The sequence below is a fragment of the Nilaparvata lugens genome, chromosome 13 (assembly GCF_014356525.2).
Source record: "Nilaparvata lugens isolate BPH chromosome 13, ASM1435652v1, whole genome shotgun sequence".
NCBI lineage: Eukaryota > Metazoa > Arthropoda > Insecta > Hemiptera > Delphacidae > Nilaparvata > Nilaparvata lugens.
Window position 1 is genome coordinate 30,781,781 of NC_052516.1, and position 14,633 is coordinate 30,796,413.

The 14,633-nt window shown below is 34.3% G+C and overlaps 1 protein-coding gene across 1 annotated transcript in view; it reads left to right on the forward strand.

Moving 5' to 3' along the window:
* Positions 1-14,633, forward strand: part of LOC111049538 — a 54,178-nt gene that overhangs the window by 4,758 nt on the left and 34,787 nt on the right. The window contains exons 2-5 of the mRNA XM_022335631.2: positions 3,789-3,888; positions 6,485-6,584; positions 10,023-10,050; positions 13,643-13,750. Coding sequence (XP_022191323.2) covers positions 6,501-6,584; positions 10,023-10,050; positions 13,643-13,750 — 220 coding nt within the window. The 5' untranslated portion in view covers positions 3,789-3,888; positions 6,485-6,500. The remainder of the gene's footprint in view (positions 1-3,788; positions 3,889-6,484; positions 6,585-10,022; positions 10,051-13,642; positions 13,751-14,633) is intronic.

Genomic DNA, 14,633 nt, shown 5'->3' on the forward strand with positions numbered 1-14,633 from the left:
TTTTCACCGTTGTTCTTGCCAATTTTTGCATTCATATCTCCCATTATTATTATGTACCTACATATATCCTTTCCTAAGGCATCATTCAGTTCTTCATATAGTTCTTCAATTTCCTCATCAGTTGAATTTGATGTTGGTGCATAGACTTGTATTATTTTAATTCTACCCATTCCTTCTTTGAGTTTCCAAATTATTGTCGATATTCTGTGAGTATGTTGCTTGAAGCTTATGATTTTCTTTTTTGTCGCATTGTTTATTAGAAAACCTGTTCTTCCTGTTGGACCATTGCCATTCACGTACAGAACAATATTATCATCATCCAGGCTCAAACATTGTTCTCCGTCTCTCCTTACTTCCGCAAGTCCTATTATATCCCATTCTACATTTTTGACCTCTTCCACCAGCTGTTCCACTCTCCAGTTCTCCCTAAGAGATCTACAATTATATGTGAGTATAATGATATTATCTTGATTTTTTTCTCTTCGCCGATCTTCCATCCTTTCCGTAGTCTTTATCAGTTGGTTTCCTTTCATTTTCCGTTCTTGCTATTCTAACTCCACGCCGTGGTTGCTACTGTGGTTGTGAAGGCTCTTCCACACCACCCTGCTCTCTTCCAATTCTCTTTATATATGTTTCCATTGTATTCAAGTTATTTTTCTTCACGAGTCGTTCCGTATTTGTGTTTTGGGTGCTTGCGTCACCGTCGCCTCCTGTTGTGGGAGAGCTTCCCTCACTCCTTGGCCTTTTTTTTTCTTTTTCCTTATTATATGCTTCTTTTAAGCTATCCAGGTTGTAGAGCTCACCGTCAATCATTAATTTATCTTTTTTCATTAGGACCTGTTCACCTCGTTTCTTGTATTCCATAAGAAATGGGAATAATTCCTTTCTGATGATGCGCGTTTCCATGTCAAGGTCTTCCCTTATTTTGATGTGGTTAAACCTTTCTTCTCTTGACAACTTGTATTTCTTCCTCAAAACGTCGTTCCTAGTAAACATTGAAGTCAACTGTGCTCTAATTGGTCCATCCTTTTCAGTAGGATTCAATTTTCTCAAGTTATCGATATCCTGATTTCTAATATCGACGCCAATGTATGAAAATATTCCTATTATTTCTTCTCGTAGTTTCCAGTAATGAAATGGATTACGGAATAATAACAATAGAGAGGAAGCCGAAGACCGTTACCGTCCTGTTACAGTTATTTCGTAAGTCTAACGGAATCAAAATCATCCATTGTCCTAATGTTGTTACAAGAATACAATTTGTTTGACAACGTCAAGTACAATTATACAATATTATAGATAATTATAAGATCAATATAAAACATAGAAATTACTATAGTAACTGAATTAAAAACAATATTTTTTTCTGTACGTCCATAGAACTGTTATGACAGTAAACTTGAGGATTCAACCTTTTTACAGGAAAAGCTGTGTAAACTACGCTTTTTTAAAAACTCGGCCTCCAAAAAATGCATGGTTGCCTGTAAAGTCGGTGTACGGGCGAAAGTTTTACGTGACAACGACTTTGAGTGGTAAAATAATTTTAATGTGAATATTCATTCGTATAGTAGGAAGAAGGATGAAATAATAGTAACAATTTAAAACATTTATTTATACAAAGAATTATATTGAAAACATTAATTTATACAAAGAATCTCGCACTGAACCACAACATTGTGATTACTACAACTAACAACATAACCTATTCACTTATGCATGATTATGTGATAATGCATTATTGTGATTATTACAACATAACCTATTCACTTATTCACCTAAGCAGGCGTAGTCGCAGGAGATTGCTTGCGGCGCCTGCGCAGGTTGACTGCTCCGTTTCACTCTCTCTCCAGGTGAATGGCTTCCGGTTGCTGCGGCGTTGCTCGCCACTGCTCCTATTCGTGCTCTTTCCAGACGACCGTGAACCGAAACGAACGCTCTCACTCGCTCTCATTGTGAGCGCATAACGTGGGAACGTAACGCAGTTTCTTGAAGTGTCACCCGGCAAACCAATTTATAAGACGTTGTCACATCAAAAATTCATTTTCTCTTATTCAAAATATTTGTTATATATTTACTATTGCTCCTCTTCGTGGATGCTTGAGGACTAAGCCAGTTATCATGTCGAGTCCAAGGTTCTTTTTGCTATTCAGATTTCTTGTTACTCTTCCCATCTCTTGTACTGTGACACGCATTATTTCTTTATTCAGCTATAAGATGTTCTCCTCTGCTTCCATAGTGTCTTCTTCAGCTGCGTTGTTTGGCTGAAGAACTCTTAAAATGAGATATAGATAAAAGATTGAAGATTAATTATATATAGATTTAAGATCAAGTTCGTTTCTCGGTAATTCTTCAAAATTATATTTTTAAATGTGAATTTCTCATATTTTGGTTATAATAATGTGAAATATTTCTTCTATGTTTAGTTTTGAAGCATCTAATTTGTAAAAATACTTGAGGACTGGAAATTTTGTGAATTGAAGAACTACAAGACTTGCAAGACCTATTTCGGACTACCGTATGTGTTATCTAAATTTGAGGGAGGAATAGCACAAGGTTACCTTATTTTTCCTTTCCCTATCATTTCAATAATGTACTTATTGAATGAATGAATGGATGAAGATATGAAAATGTCTGTGCCTTCTAATCACTACTCCTTGCCCATTGTCTGTCCTGCTTTCTGAGAGGAGGAGATTGTTGAATGGGGTTTTTATTTTTGTTTAGCTGCCTCCCAGAGTGAGAAGTCCGTACTGCGTTCTGATGTTAAATTTTATCAAGTAACATCACTATTGATTGATTCATTCTTCATAAATTGAATTTCTCTTCTTAGTTCTTGAGTTAGATTGCTCGAAATTCTTTTGTGTTGAGGGGAACGTGATTGCTGTCATCTCCCTCTAGACTTCGTTTTTTGATTTCCGCAAAGTAATTATTTCCAGTGGTTCTTCTTCTGATCTGTGTAATATTACACCGTTCTGCCTGTTGAATATCAGTGAAAAACTTCTCTAATTCCACTAAATCTACTAAATGCAGATAATTCACTGATATATTTATTTTTTGTCGGGAAAAAATCTATGAGATCTGGTATTTTCCAAGTATCGGTGGGCCAGTGAAGGTTGGTTAACCAGTTGAAAGAGCTTTGCACCTTATCTCTCTCATTTGCTTCATAGAGCTGTCTTCAATACGAGATAAAAAATACTATTTGAAACTACTATGATACAGGTTTTTTGTATCTAGGCAAATTGACAGAGGTTTGAACAACTGGACATCCATTTTTGGGAAAGGATATCCAAAAATAATATCCTCCCTATTTACTCTCCAACAGAAGTAAATTTATGTCTTAGTTTAAATCCTGAACTATGTAATTTTGTTGTTTTAGTGAAAATTGGAGTTTTGCAAGTTATGTAACAAAAAAAGCAGCTTTGCGCTGCAAGTCTCATAAATTGATATTTTTATAGTACTGTATGCTGTAATATCAAAGTGTCCTTGAACATAAGAAGCAATTCTTGAGGATGAAATAGCGTTTTGTGCAACAGTCCTTCTTTTTTGAGAATGCGTGATAATATAATGATGGCGTTGATCAATCAATCAATTACATCGATTTATATCGATTACAGTGTTTTTAAACTGACAATACATTTCAATACAACATACTTGTAGTAACAATAGATTAATGGTTAACGTGGAGCCACAGAATATTGAGAACTGCGCAGTTTCAAAGATGAATAATGGGTTGATATTCAAACACATCAATTGAGTTTCTGTAGGAAATTCATCTGTGGGTATTGTTTTAGGTCTGTATAAAATTGCCAAATTGGCATGTAACTGATGCAGTAGTATCACAGTACTTGGTTGTATTGGATTGATAGGCGATTCGCATCAATTTGGTTCAAGGTTTGTATTCTTCAAGGTATTTTTCTAGAAACTTACTCAGAAATCCCACTTGGAAAATAATTTCAATGATCCATCTGAAATTGGAAAGTTATCTTTCTTGAGATCGGCTAGTAAGGAGTTAAAACTTGAATGAATTTGTGAGAGATTTTAGCGAGTCAATGATTTCTGTTTTATTTAATTTATCAAACTGTAACACAATAATTGGGGAATAGTTTGAAATAAATTCGTCAGCTGGTGAGAAAGACGCGATTCTATGTTATAAAATCTGGTGTGGTACACTCACACAACTTTCCTTGCTCATTGAACTATTTAAAATGTTACATCTATTTTCGCTTAAAAACCTTTCCCCTTATTTTGATCAAATATTTCTCTTGTAAAAAAAACATCCACGGAACAAAGTGCCCTTTTTATAACCCTACCTTAAAATTACCAATATAGTTCGCTAAATAAACCTAAGCCTCATTATCAAACGAGAATAATTCAGGGGAATAACATAATGACGATTGACGGCAACATATTTGCAACTACGATCAGACTACTGTATATGTGTATATACAATTGTTTTCAGAGTACTTTTTCCTTTATGTAAATTGTGAAATTCCATGATTTTTTTGAAATTCGTCAAAACAGCTGTTCTACAGATGAAATATCTTGACTATGACTGTGTTCTTTTTATAAACTGCTCTACCTACCCACGGTATATGGAAGAAGAAAAAGTAAAAACCGTGTTCCTATTCCTACCTACCTCATGCACGAGAAGGAGGTTACAAAGTCCATTTCTCAAGGATTGGGTGGACCCCCCATTAGTAGGTACCCCAGGAAAAAGACTCATGTCAGTTGATAGAGCTAATAATAACTATACAGAATATGGATTTGAAAAAAATCGTTAGAGCCGTTTTTGAGAAAATCGTGAAAAACATGGTTTTTTAGTAATTATCCGCCATTTTTCTCAAGAATATTACGGAGATCCTGAAATTTTCCCAGAAATGAGACTCATGCCAGTTGATAGGGCTTATGGATAGCTATCTATGGTATAAATTTGAAGAAAATCGTTGAAGCCGTTTTCGAGAAAACCGTGAAAAACATGGCTTTTTAGTCATTATCCGCCATTTTTCTCAAGAATATTACGGAGATCCTGAAATTTTCCCAGAAATGAGACTCATGCCAGTTGATAGGGCTTATGGATAGCTATCCATGGTATAAATTTGAAGAAAATCGTTAGAGCCATTTTCGAGAAAAACGTGAAAAACATGGTTTTTTAGTAATTATCCGCCATTTTTTCCGCCATCTTGAATTGAATTTTATTGAATTTCTTATTGTCGGGTCCTCTTGGTATAAGGACCTTAAGTTTAAAATTTCAAGTCAATCGGTTAATTAGGAATGGAGTTATCGTGTTCACAGACATACACACACACACACACACACACACACAACACACACACACACACACACACACACACACACACACACACACACACACACATACACACACAGACCAATACCCAAAAATCATGTTTTTGGACTCAGGGGACCTTGAAACGTATAGAAAACTTGAAATTGGGGTACCTTAATTTTTTTTGGAAAGCAATACTTTCCTTACCTATGGTAGGCAAAACATGGCTTTTTCTTTTCCTACCTATGGTAGGCAAGGAAAGTAATAATAGGAAGGTTGATTTTTATTATAGAGTACTGTTTCTATGATGTCTGAATTATCTTACACCTGGATGAGTTGAATAAAATATTCTTGAAAAATATTCTCTTCACATTCAGGAACCAAAAACAAAAGTTTTGTAACAATATTGTTCTGAAGCGAACGGCTAATAGAAAGCAAGACTTGTTCTGATCACACTTCAGATTCTTCTTCTCCTTCTTAAGAAGTAATAAAATCACAAAAATCGGGGCCAAAATTAGTTTGCTTGAGTATTTAATTTCACAATTTTATGGGGTATTGTCCAATGAATCCTCTATTTTTCTCTCCCTTATTAATTCTTCTTCTCTTCGTTCTTCTTCTTTTTTTTCTTCTTCTTCCTCTTCTTCTTCTTCGCCGCCCACTCACTGCAGATTGTTTGGCAGTCTATAAATCATGTCATACCAAACTCTGCCAATAGGCAGCAGCATTTGCTGGATGAATTGATTGGATAGAAGTGTTGTCGATTTTTCTTTTTGAATTTATTGAGAGTCTTCGATGCTCTTGGAAAATAGAGAAACACTTGCGATCTACAGTTAGCTAGCCTTATAGTCCAAGCTTTTATAAAGTAGAAAAACATGACATTCTAGTACTCTTTTTCGAAAAGTTTTTAATATAAAATGACAGATTGAAGGCACAAATCAAAAGGGTACTAAAATGTTATTTTATAAATAAAAATAAGTAGCCCTGAATTCATACATTATTGAAAAACATGGCTCAAAAACATGGGATCCGGAGAATAGATATTCATGAAAATATAAAATTGAATGATTGGGAAATATTGACCTCAAAATTATATTAATTCAAATATGTTGAAAATGAAATAAAATTATTGATTGATTGATCAATCATCATGACTGGAACAAATCATCAAACTTGTTAAAAATACTGTACTTTTTCTTCTTTCAGATTTATTCAACAAAACATGGTAAAAATCTGTTCCATGATGAGAATGAATTTCATAGTTTGTACTATATCACTGGGTATTCTCATGTGTATACCATCAACGGTAAGTTATTGAAATGAAACTTTTTCAACATTGGATAATAGATCTAGAATATCAATCCATGTCATCGTGGATAGACAACAATAATTGAGGGCCCGGCCACGATGCATGATCCCCATAGGTATCTATATCTATATTATCTTGGATCTTCAGATATAGGTACCTGTAAAGACCCGCACACACACATCGATTTTTGATCGTACGATATTTTGCCATCCTCATGAATTCTATAAGATTAAACGGAACTTGACAAACAACATCTGTTTCAAATCATCTGTTTTATCTAATAGAATTCATAAGGACGAAAGAATATCTTAAGAACAAAAATCGATTTGTGTGTGCGGGGCTTAGCAGATAGCAGATAGCAGATAGTGAGTGGGTCCTAGAGCCTTTTCCAGTGGCGTAGCCACTTGAATGCTTGAATGGAATACCCCCACCAATAAGGGGTCCGGGTCTCAAAAATTTTGAAAATATACCTTCAATTTAGTGCGATTTTACGTTCCACTTAAAAACAAACATTCCATTCAAGTTTTTTTGGTGATCAGTATGCCACTTATTATTTCGATTTTCCCTCGTAAGTTTCATGGGTTTTTGATTAAAGAACGAATAGGATAGAATGGAGTAGAATTCTATTAGTCATTCAGTTGTTTGAGAAAATAGTGGTTTTGCAGAAGGCCTACTCATAATTAGATAACAAGCTAGTATGCTTAAATTTTGGCGCCAATAATGCACTATTTCAACCTACTTCAAATTTACTTGAGTGTTCAAACTTGCATTGTTTGGGGGGGGATGAAACATTTTTTTTGCAAATATGAGGGGGATGGGTCCTTCCTGTTCACGGTAGAAATTACGCCCGTTCATCATAACTGTAAAATTGTCGGGGCTACTCTCTAGTAGAATCTGTTAGAGCTTTGTTCAAGGATATGCATGTAACTTAATAAACTATAATCAAATAGTTCAAATATAAGCTTATATTTATATAAGCAACTAGTTTCCATATAAGCTTTATTGAATTTCTTCGTAATAATGGATGGTAAAAAGTGAACTAACTTTGAAGTGCTATCTTTAGTTTCTCTATCCCCTGCTATACAGTTCCTGGGCACTAGACCACTATTTATAAGAAAAAATCTCATTATTATTACCATTGCTATGCTATTGCAGTGGTATTTTCTCATCCCTTATATATTTTTCAACTTACGTAGTACAATATAACGGATCGGAAACCGATTTGTGAGCATTAACATTCTGCATGGGTATAACAAGCCATAACATTGAATCCACTTTTTATGAAATACATCATTAGCAACCTCCTGTCATTGTCACCAACAAACACATCTTATCTAGAATCATTTTCCGTCTCACTATCGTCTGCTGAGACGATTCATCGTCTAAATTAATTACTGCGTATTCCATTTTTCTGTCAGTCTACCCGGTTGACCGATTTCTTATAATTAATCATTAGAAAAGTTGTAATAGCCTATTGTAAATATGGGGACGATATAAAGGTACCTCCATGAGAGACATTTATAAGTCCAGTGTCCCTAGAAACAATGTCTCTAGCACTTCAATGGAGAAAATAATATATGACATGGATAAATCTTCACAATATACTGTACTTCCTTAATGGCCCTTCTAATATTAGTTTGAAAGTTATAGGCCATTCATGAGCGAGGTCTACTGTTCGCAGAGCTACTAGTATATTTCTCGACTTACGTAGTACAATATAACGAAAAAACATTAGATGCTAATTTTTGTAGCTGATTCAGCCACAAAAAAATGCAGGCTCCATTTCGGGGGGATACATCCCCATCAGCCCTCCTCCTGGTACGCCACTGGCCTTTTCCTCTTTCTGGATGGAGTATTATTCTTCTGGCGCAATACTAGTCTTGCCTCAGCAACACTACTGACGGTGATATAAAACATTGTATAGCTCAGTCAATATAGACTTGAAAAAGGGGTGTACTTTTTGTGCAGTTCAGAGTTTTCAATACATTGTTCGCCTTGAATTCATCTTGAACCACTGTTTTCCATCATAGAACTGCCGAGATCGTGGATATGAGGAAAGTTTCTTTAATTTCTTGACTTTTTTAAACGATCGAATCGCACTTCACAAATATGTTTTATCATAAATCGTTCACTGCAAATGGAAGAGGAGTTTCTACTCTACAATGAATTCAAGATCAAGTTATTTTTTATAATAACGGGTTATTGAGATACATAGCTTTCAATATAGAAATCAACCATTTCTTTGTTCATAGAAATATGGATTGAAGTACACTCAACACACTCAAAAATAAATTTCTTATTTCTCTTCTCAATTTGACCTATGATGCATGATTTTGAACCGCCTGGACAAGCCGTAAAGGATGAGTTGTAATACATGGAATTCGATCATTGTGTCAAAAGTTGAAACTGTTAAAAATGTTCATCCTTGAGGTGTCCTTATGCGTGCTTCTCCACTGAATAAGTGCTTTTAACAAGTGATTCTCATAGAACATGACCTTATTTACTTATATCATTGCGCAAAAGTGCAAAATCTTAATGTCAGGACAATGAAGTTGGTGATGATGTTTGAAGCTAAAAATGAGGTATTTCCAAAATACGAGGATCATTGTTAGCAGGTGTACCTGGAAATCTATATGTGATAGAGCGCTCTAACTGGTCTCGAATTGATGAGGACGAAATTACTCTCAGAGGAATTTTGAATTATACATTTCAATTGTGATAATCAAAAGATATTATAGATCAAAAACTGAAATTCGTCAAAATTGATTTTCCTTGAAATTTTACTTTTTTTTGAAAAATTGTAACTCAGTACTTTTGAAGATAGAGAGCTCCGAATGATCTCACTTTATCGATCATATTGATTGATTGAAATTCAGAATTTTATAATTTGAAAAAAAGTGAGAACGGAAAACTGGAAGAAACTGGGAAATTAACCGAAAATACGAGGTTTTTGGGCCATCCTGTTCCTAGCATAAGTAAATTTCCATGTAAAAAATTATACTGGACTTCGCTTTTGTATAGAAACAATATATAAAGAAATCAGAACTACAATAGATATTGCAAGCACCATGATATGTAGTGACTGGACAAGTAGGCCTATTATATATCAGAACTCAAGTTCAGGTCTTATTGACTCCTCCTTGTATAGGGTGATACTATTTCAAATATGCACAGTCATATTTCTCCATATTATCATATTAAACTGTATAAATTGTATATGAATGAGTCTACAATATTTCTTCACCACTGTATTATCCATATCTGTCATGCTTTTTGAGAAATAATTTCCAAGCAATAAGAAATCTTGAGCAATTGGTTTTGGACTTGAATAATTTAGTGCAATGATGTATTCGTAATTATAATCATATTACACTGTATTAGCCTATTAATGTACTCTCAAACATGATCATACCAATATTTTTTCGTGTGTTTCAGAAAGGAACTAGCGATGACGATTGCAGAGGTGAGTTGAACTGTTATGGTCTTGAGAATTCCCTCTGAACTTTATCTTGTTTATCAACGATATTTCAATAAATTCATCACTTCTCTCCAGACTGTACCACATGACAATCATCAAATAATTGTTCTATCAATTTGACTCCATCTTATATTCTATACATTAACATTAGATCATTGGCAATCCCGTTAACTTGAGAAAAGATAGAAAAATGCTATCTTTTTCCACGATTCTATACTTTCTGGTAGTAATAGCTGATAGCAAAGAGAGAAGATAGCGTCTTTCTTTCATATGTTTGAAAATAAAGTTATTGATCTTTTCTAATCACCATTAGAGAGTATAGGATGTAATATAATGTAAAGGATATAACATAGAATATTACAAATCTATAGCTGTACGAACTCTTTTATATGAGTGTGAAATCTGGGTGCTGTCAGGGCCAGATAAAAGTAGACTACATGCATCTGAAATGAGATCTCTTCATGGAACCTATGGGTGCAGCCGAGAAGGAGAAGAATATCACATTCTATATTCTCTGATTATCATAGAGATAAGATAGGGAGTAAGCCCTTTCATTATTCGCCTATGGTCCAGATATACATGCACATAGGCTCTAGTATATTCTAAACTCACACTCTACGAATCTGGTAATAGCAAATAGGAACCAATATATGATGATACATCTCCCTTATAATTATAATATCATAATAAGAGAGAGTGGAAGTGTGTGAATGAAAACCATTTGCTGAAGTATCAGATACTGGGGACAGTTTTCGAAGAGTTTATCATAAACAGTCCTCTATTTGTAAAACTTATTACTATCAAAATAGAAAAGTTTCTCAGAGAATAGTTATTTGTATATTTAGAGTGAATAATACAGCTTCTTCTCCCTGAGGGGAAATATTACTGCCCGAGGCGAAGCCAAGGGTAACAATTCCCCTGAGGGAGAAATAGTTATTTGTGCAACTAGTGCGCAAAGTGACAGTTTGCTGCACCGAAAGAAACGTTTACTGAGTGGTTTGTTGAGTGGAATGTTAGGAATGGTTTGTTGAGTGCAGCAGAGGAACTTTGCGCACGTATTTCACATTAAGTTTTTCCTACAGTTACCATTGAATATGTAAAGTGGGTAATTATGGGTAAAATTGCCTGAAATCCATCAAATGTAAATCTGTGTAATTTTATTATTAATAAATAAAATAGAATAATGTAGTAGTGTTTGAATGGCGGGGCGGCTGTGTGCTGTCAACTGCTGTCATCCACTGTTGTCCACCCCATCAAGATTCTTATAACCTGCACCAGTCACAGTTACCAACTTTATTTTGATTTTGCTGCACTGGTGCTCCATATAACCTACTAACTATTTTGCGTTGCCATGTTGCAAATCTGGAGTGCAGGAAAAATTTTTCCCGCACTAGAGCGGAAAAGTGATTCTTTGCGTTCTGTAATCAGTGCAGCAATGGCCACTTTTCAACGTAACTGTAGGAAAAATCATTTTTCACTCGTGATGTACACAGCATTTTTCCTGCAACTACATTCATAATAAACTGTGGATAAAAATAATTTTAAAAACACATGTGACCAGTTACAGTATATGTTACAACATAACCTAAGAAGTAAACAGCTGGCAGTAATTACAGTTCACTGCTGACAGCGCTATGCACCATCTGTCAAAAGTTGTCTGACTCATAACTAAAACTATAAACATGATGAAGTTCGCGTTCCAAATTTGATTAGTTGATGGAAAATATTCTTGGGCTGGTATTTTGAAAATCATGTAATATAAAAAAAATATTAATAAACTCTTATAGTATACTAATATGAATTACGTATGTATCAATTTTAGCATAGAAACATAATTATATTTCATAATGTTGATCAAATTTCTGGTTGAAGTATTGAATTTAGTTAGCTCAATGACTTCTCCATATGCTTCCTCATCTGAGCTTGAATTTTTCAACCTATTCCCAATGTAAGTTTTCAAAGTAGAGATACTTCCCATGCCCATATTATTTAAAAAGAGTTACTTTTACTCCCAAGGAGTTTTTCTGTTTTTTAGTCCCGAGAGCGAAAAAGTAGCACTTCGGTATTATGTTTCAGGGAGTAAAGTAAGTACTTTAGACAGTACTGCAGGTGGAGGAAAATTATTTTCCGATTATTAATTTTTGAGATATAAGCATCTAAAGTTTAATTTTTTGTGACAGATCATTTCAAATTCATCGGTAGGAGATGGCTAAATTTATGAAATTTGAAGAATCAATTCTTCATGATATTTTTGATTGAATCAAACGAAAATTTCCTAAGAATACCATTTTTTGAGAAAGTTATTCAATTTACAAAAAAAAAATACCAGAAATTCACTTTTAGTAGAAATTTTTCCTCAGCTTTTTGCACAGCCTATTTTCAGGTTTTTGCTTTTTGCCAGAGTACTCATTCAAGAGAAATAGCAAGAGAGATTTAAAATATTAAATCACGCAGATGGAATCTTTTTCATGGCTTATTCTCATCATAAGCAACATAAATATTCACATAAATGTGATTTGTGAACAGTATTGATGGAAGCCAAATTTTAATCTTACAAACAAATATTAATAAGAAAACAAAGATATTGTCAAATTTCACTAAAAATTCATTAAAAAATTTAAAACAGAACCATGGTTTCACGTAGTTAACCAACGCATCATCAGCTGTAGTGAAATTTGACAATATCTTTGTTTTCTTATTATGGAGAGATTTCACAACATCACCATCAATTCTACTAATTTTATTAAACAAATATTATTCTGAATGGGGAAATAAATGTATCCTTTATTTGTCTCCTGTGTTGATTGTTATTTGTTAATTTTCAATTTCCTCTTGAATTGTATTTTGACTGTGAAAAATACATTTTTCTGTGGAAATAGGTTGAATTGAATTGCAAATGCTGCAATTCAAATGCAAACATTTATTCGCTTCCAAGTCATTAAAAATTATAAGCTTTTGCTCCAATTTGTTCCAGTCACAAGCGAAGCTCTGCACTGCACAGCCAGTATTGTCACAGAAACAGCTGATAGAGGATACAGATAAACACTTGTACATGGTATTGTTTATACAGAGTGAGTCATTTGTATGGGAACCATCCAATAAGTTGGAAACTGTTGTAGATATGATACTGTAACTTTCAGAATAAGTTATTGGTCGAATACTCCACCTTTCGACGTACAACTAAATTTCAACCCCTCATAATGGCTCATTGGAGTTTTAGTTTTTACTTGATACTTCAATCAGCCGCCATTTTGGGTACAAATATCATGAAACATTTTTTTTGATTTAATATTTTTCTTTTCGAGAAGGCCTTTGAAATTATGTAGGTACAACACAATGGGTGTTTACATTTGAAATATTTGAGTTACAACCCCTCATTTCTTCAAAGACTAAAACTTTAATTAGCCATTATAAGGGGTTGAGATTCAGTTGTACGTCAAAAGGTTGAGTATTCGACCAACAACTTATCCTGAAAGTTACAGTATTATATCTAAAACCGTCTTCAACTCATTGAAGGGTTTCCACACATATGAATCACTCTGTATGGATTCATATAATTGATATTTCTTTTTTTCAGAGACATTCAAAATCATTGATCAAAATCGTGATGGTTTAATCACCAAGGAAGAAGTGGAGAGCTTTATGGGGAGTAGAAAATCCAAAATAATTGTGAAAGACAAGACAAGTAATGTGAAAATTATATTGATTATTCCAATTATTCATTCCATCCATATTGATTTGAAGGTTTAGTAATAGAATTATTGGATTAGAGCCGCACACTTTCTATTCTCAAAAAACTTCTCCATATGAATTACATAATTTCTCAAAACATTATAAGGTTCATACGGTATATTAATTGTTACGGCCACCGAGGTGTGCGCAATAACAAATTACTTAGTAGCTTCTACTGGTGGAGCCAGGTTGGACTGAGTGAACACGAATTGAAACGAATTCACTTTTATCAATAATGGGAGGACCAGACCAACAATAAGTTGATCAGAATGAATTACTCAAGCACATAAATCAAGTTCAATACAACAAGGCGGTGTAAAAAAAAGTCTTTCATACGAAGGCGGAAATCTCACTACTAGGCGGGAACACAACTTGCTTAGTTCTATACTGTCTTTATGAATTATACTCAACAACAATGAGTCTCAGGTTAATATTGGAGCGGTATCACAGTAATAAAACACTTGGAGCGGATTAATCTTATAGAGAATCGACATGAATCTAACTTGGAGCGGGAAACGACATGATACGTTGCAGGAAGCGGGATCGACTTTGTACTGTGTACTGAGTGAACAATGACTCGAGAACGACTCCTTCAAAAGAACGGTTCCTGGGTGAACAATAGTTCAAATAGCTCTGTAGGAACTAGAGGCAGCGCTCATAGCGGTTACTTACCACAACTGGTTGGCGGTAACACTAATGATACATAACTTGAGATAATTTAGTCTTATAACAATAGAGGACAAATCAAATAGCGAGTTATCCCAGGGTTCAGACCTAGTGCAATCAAATTTTCATATCATGAACCTACCTTGTTCCAAATTTCGTGAGAATCGTTA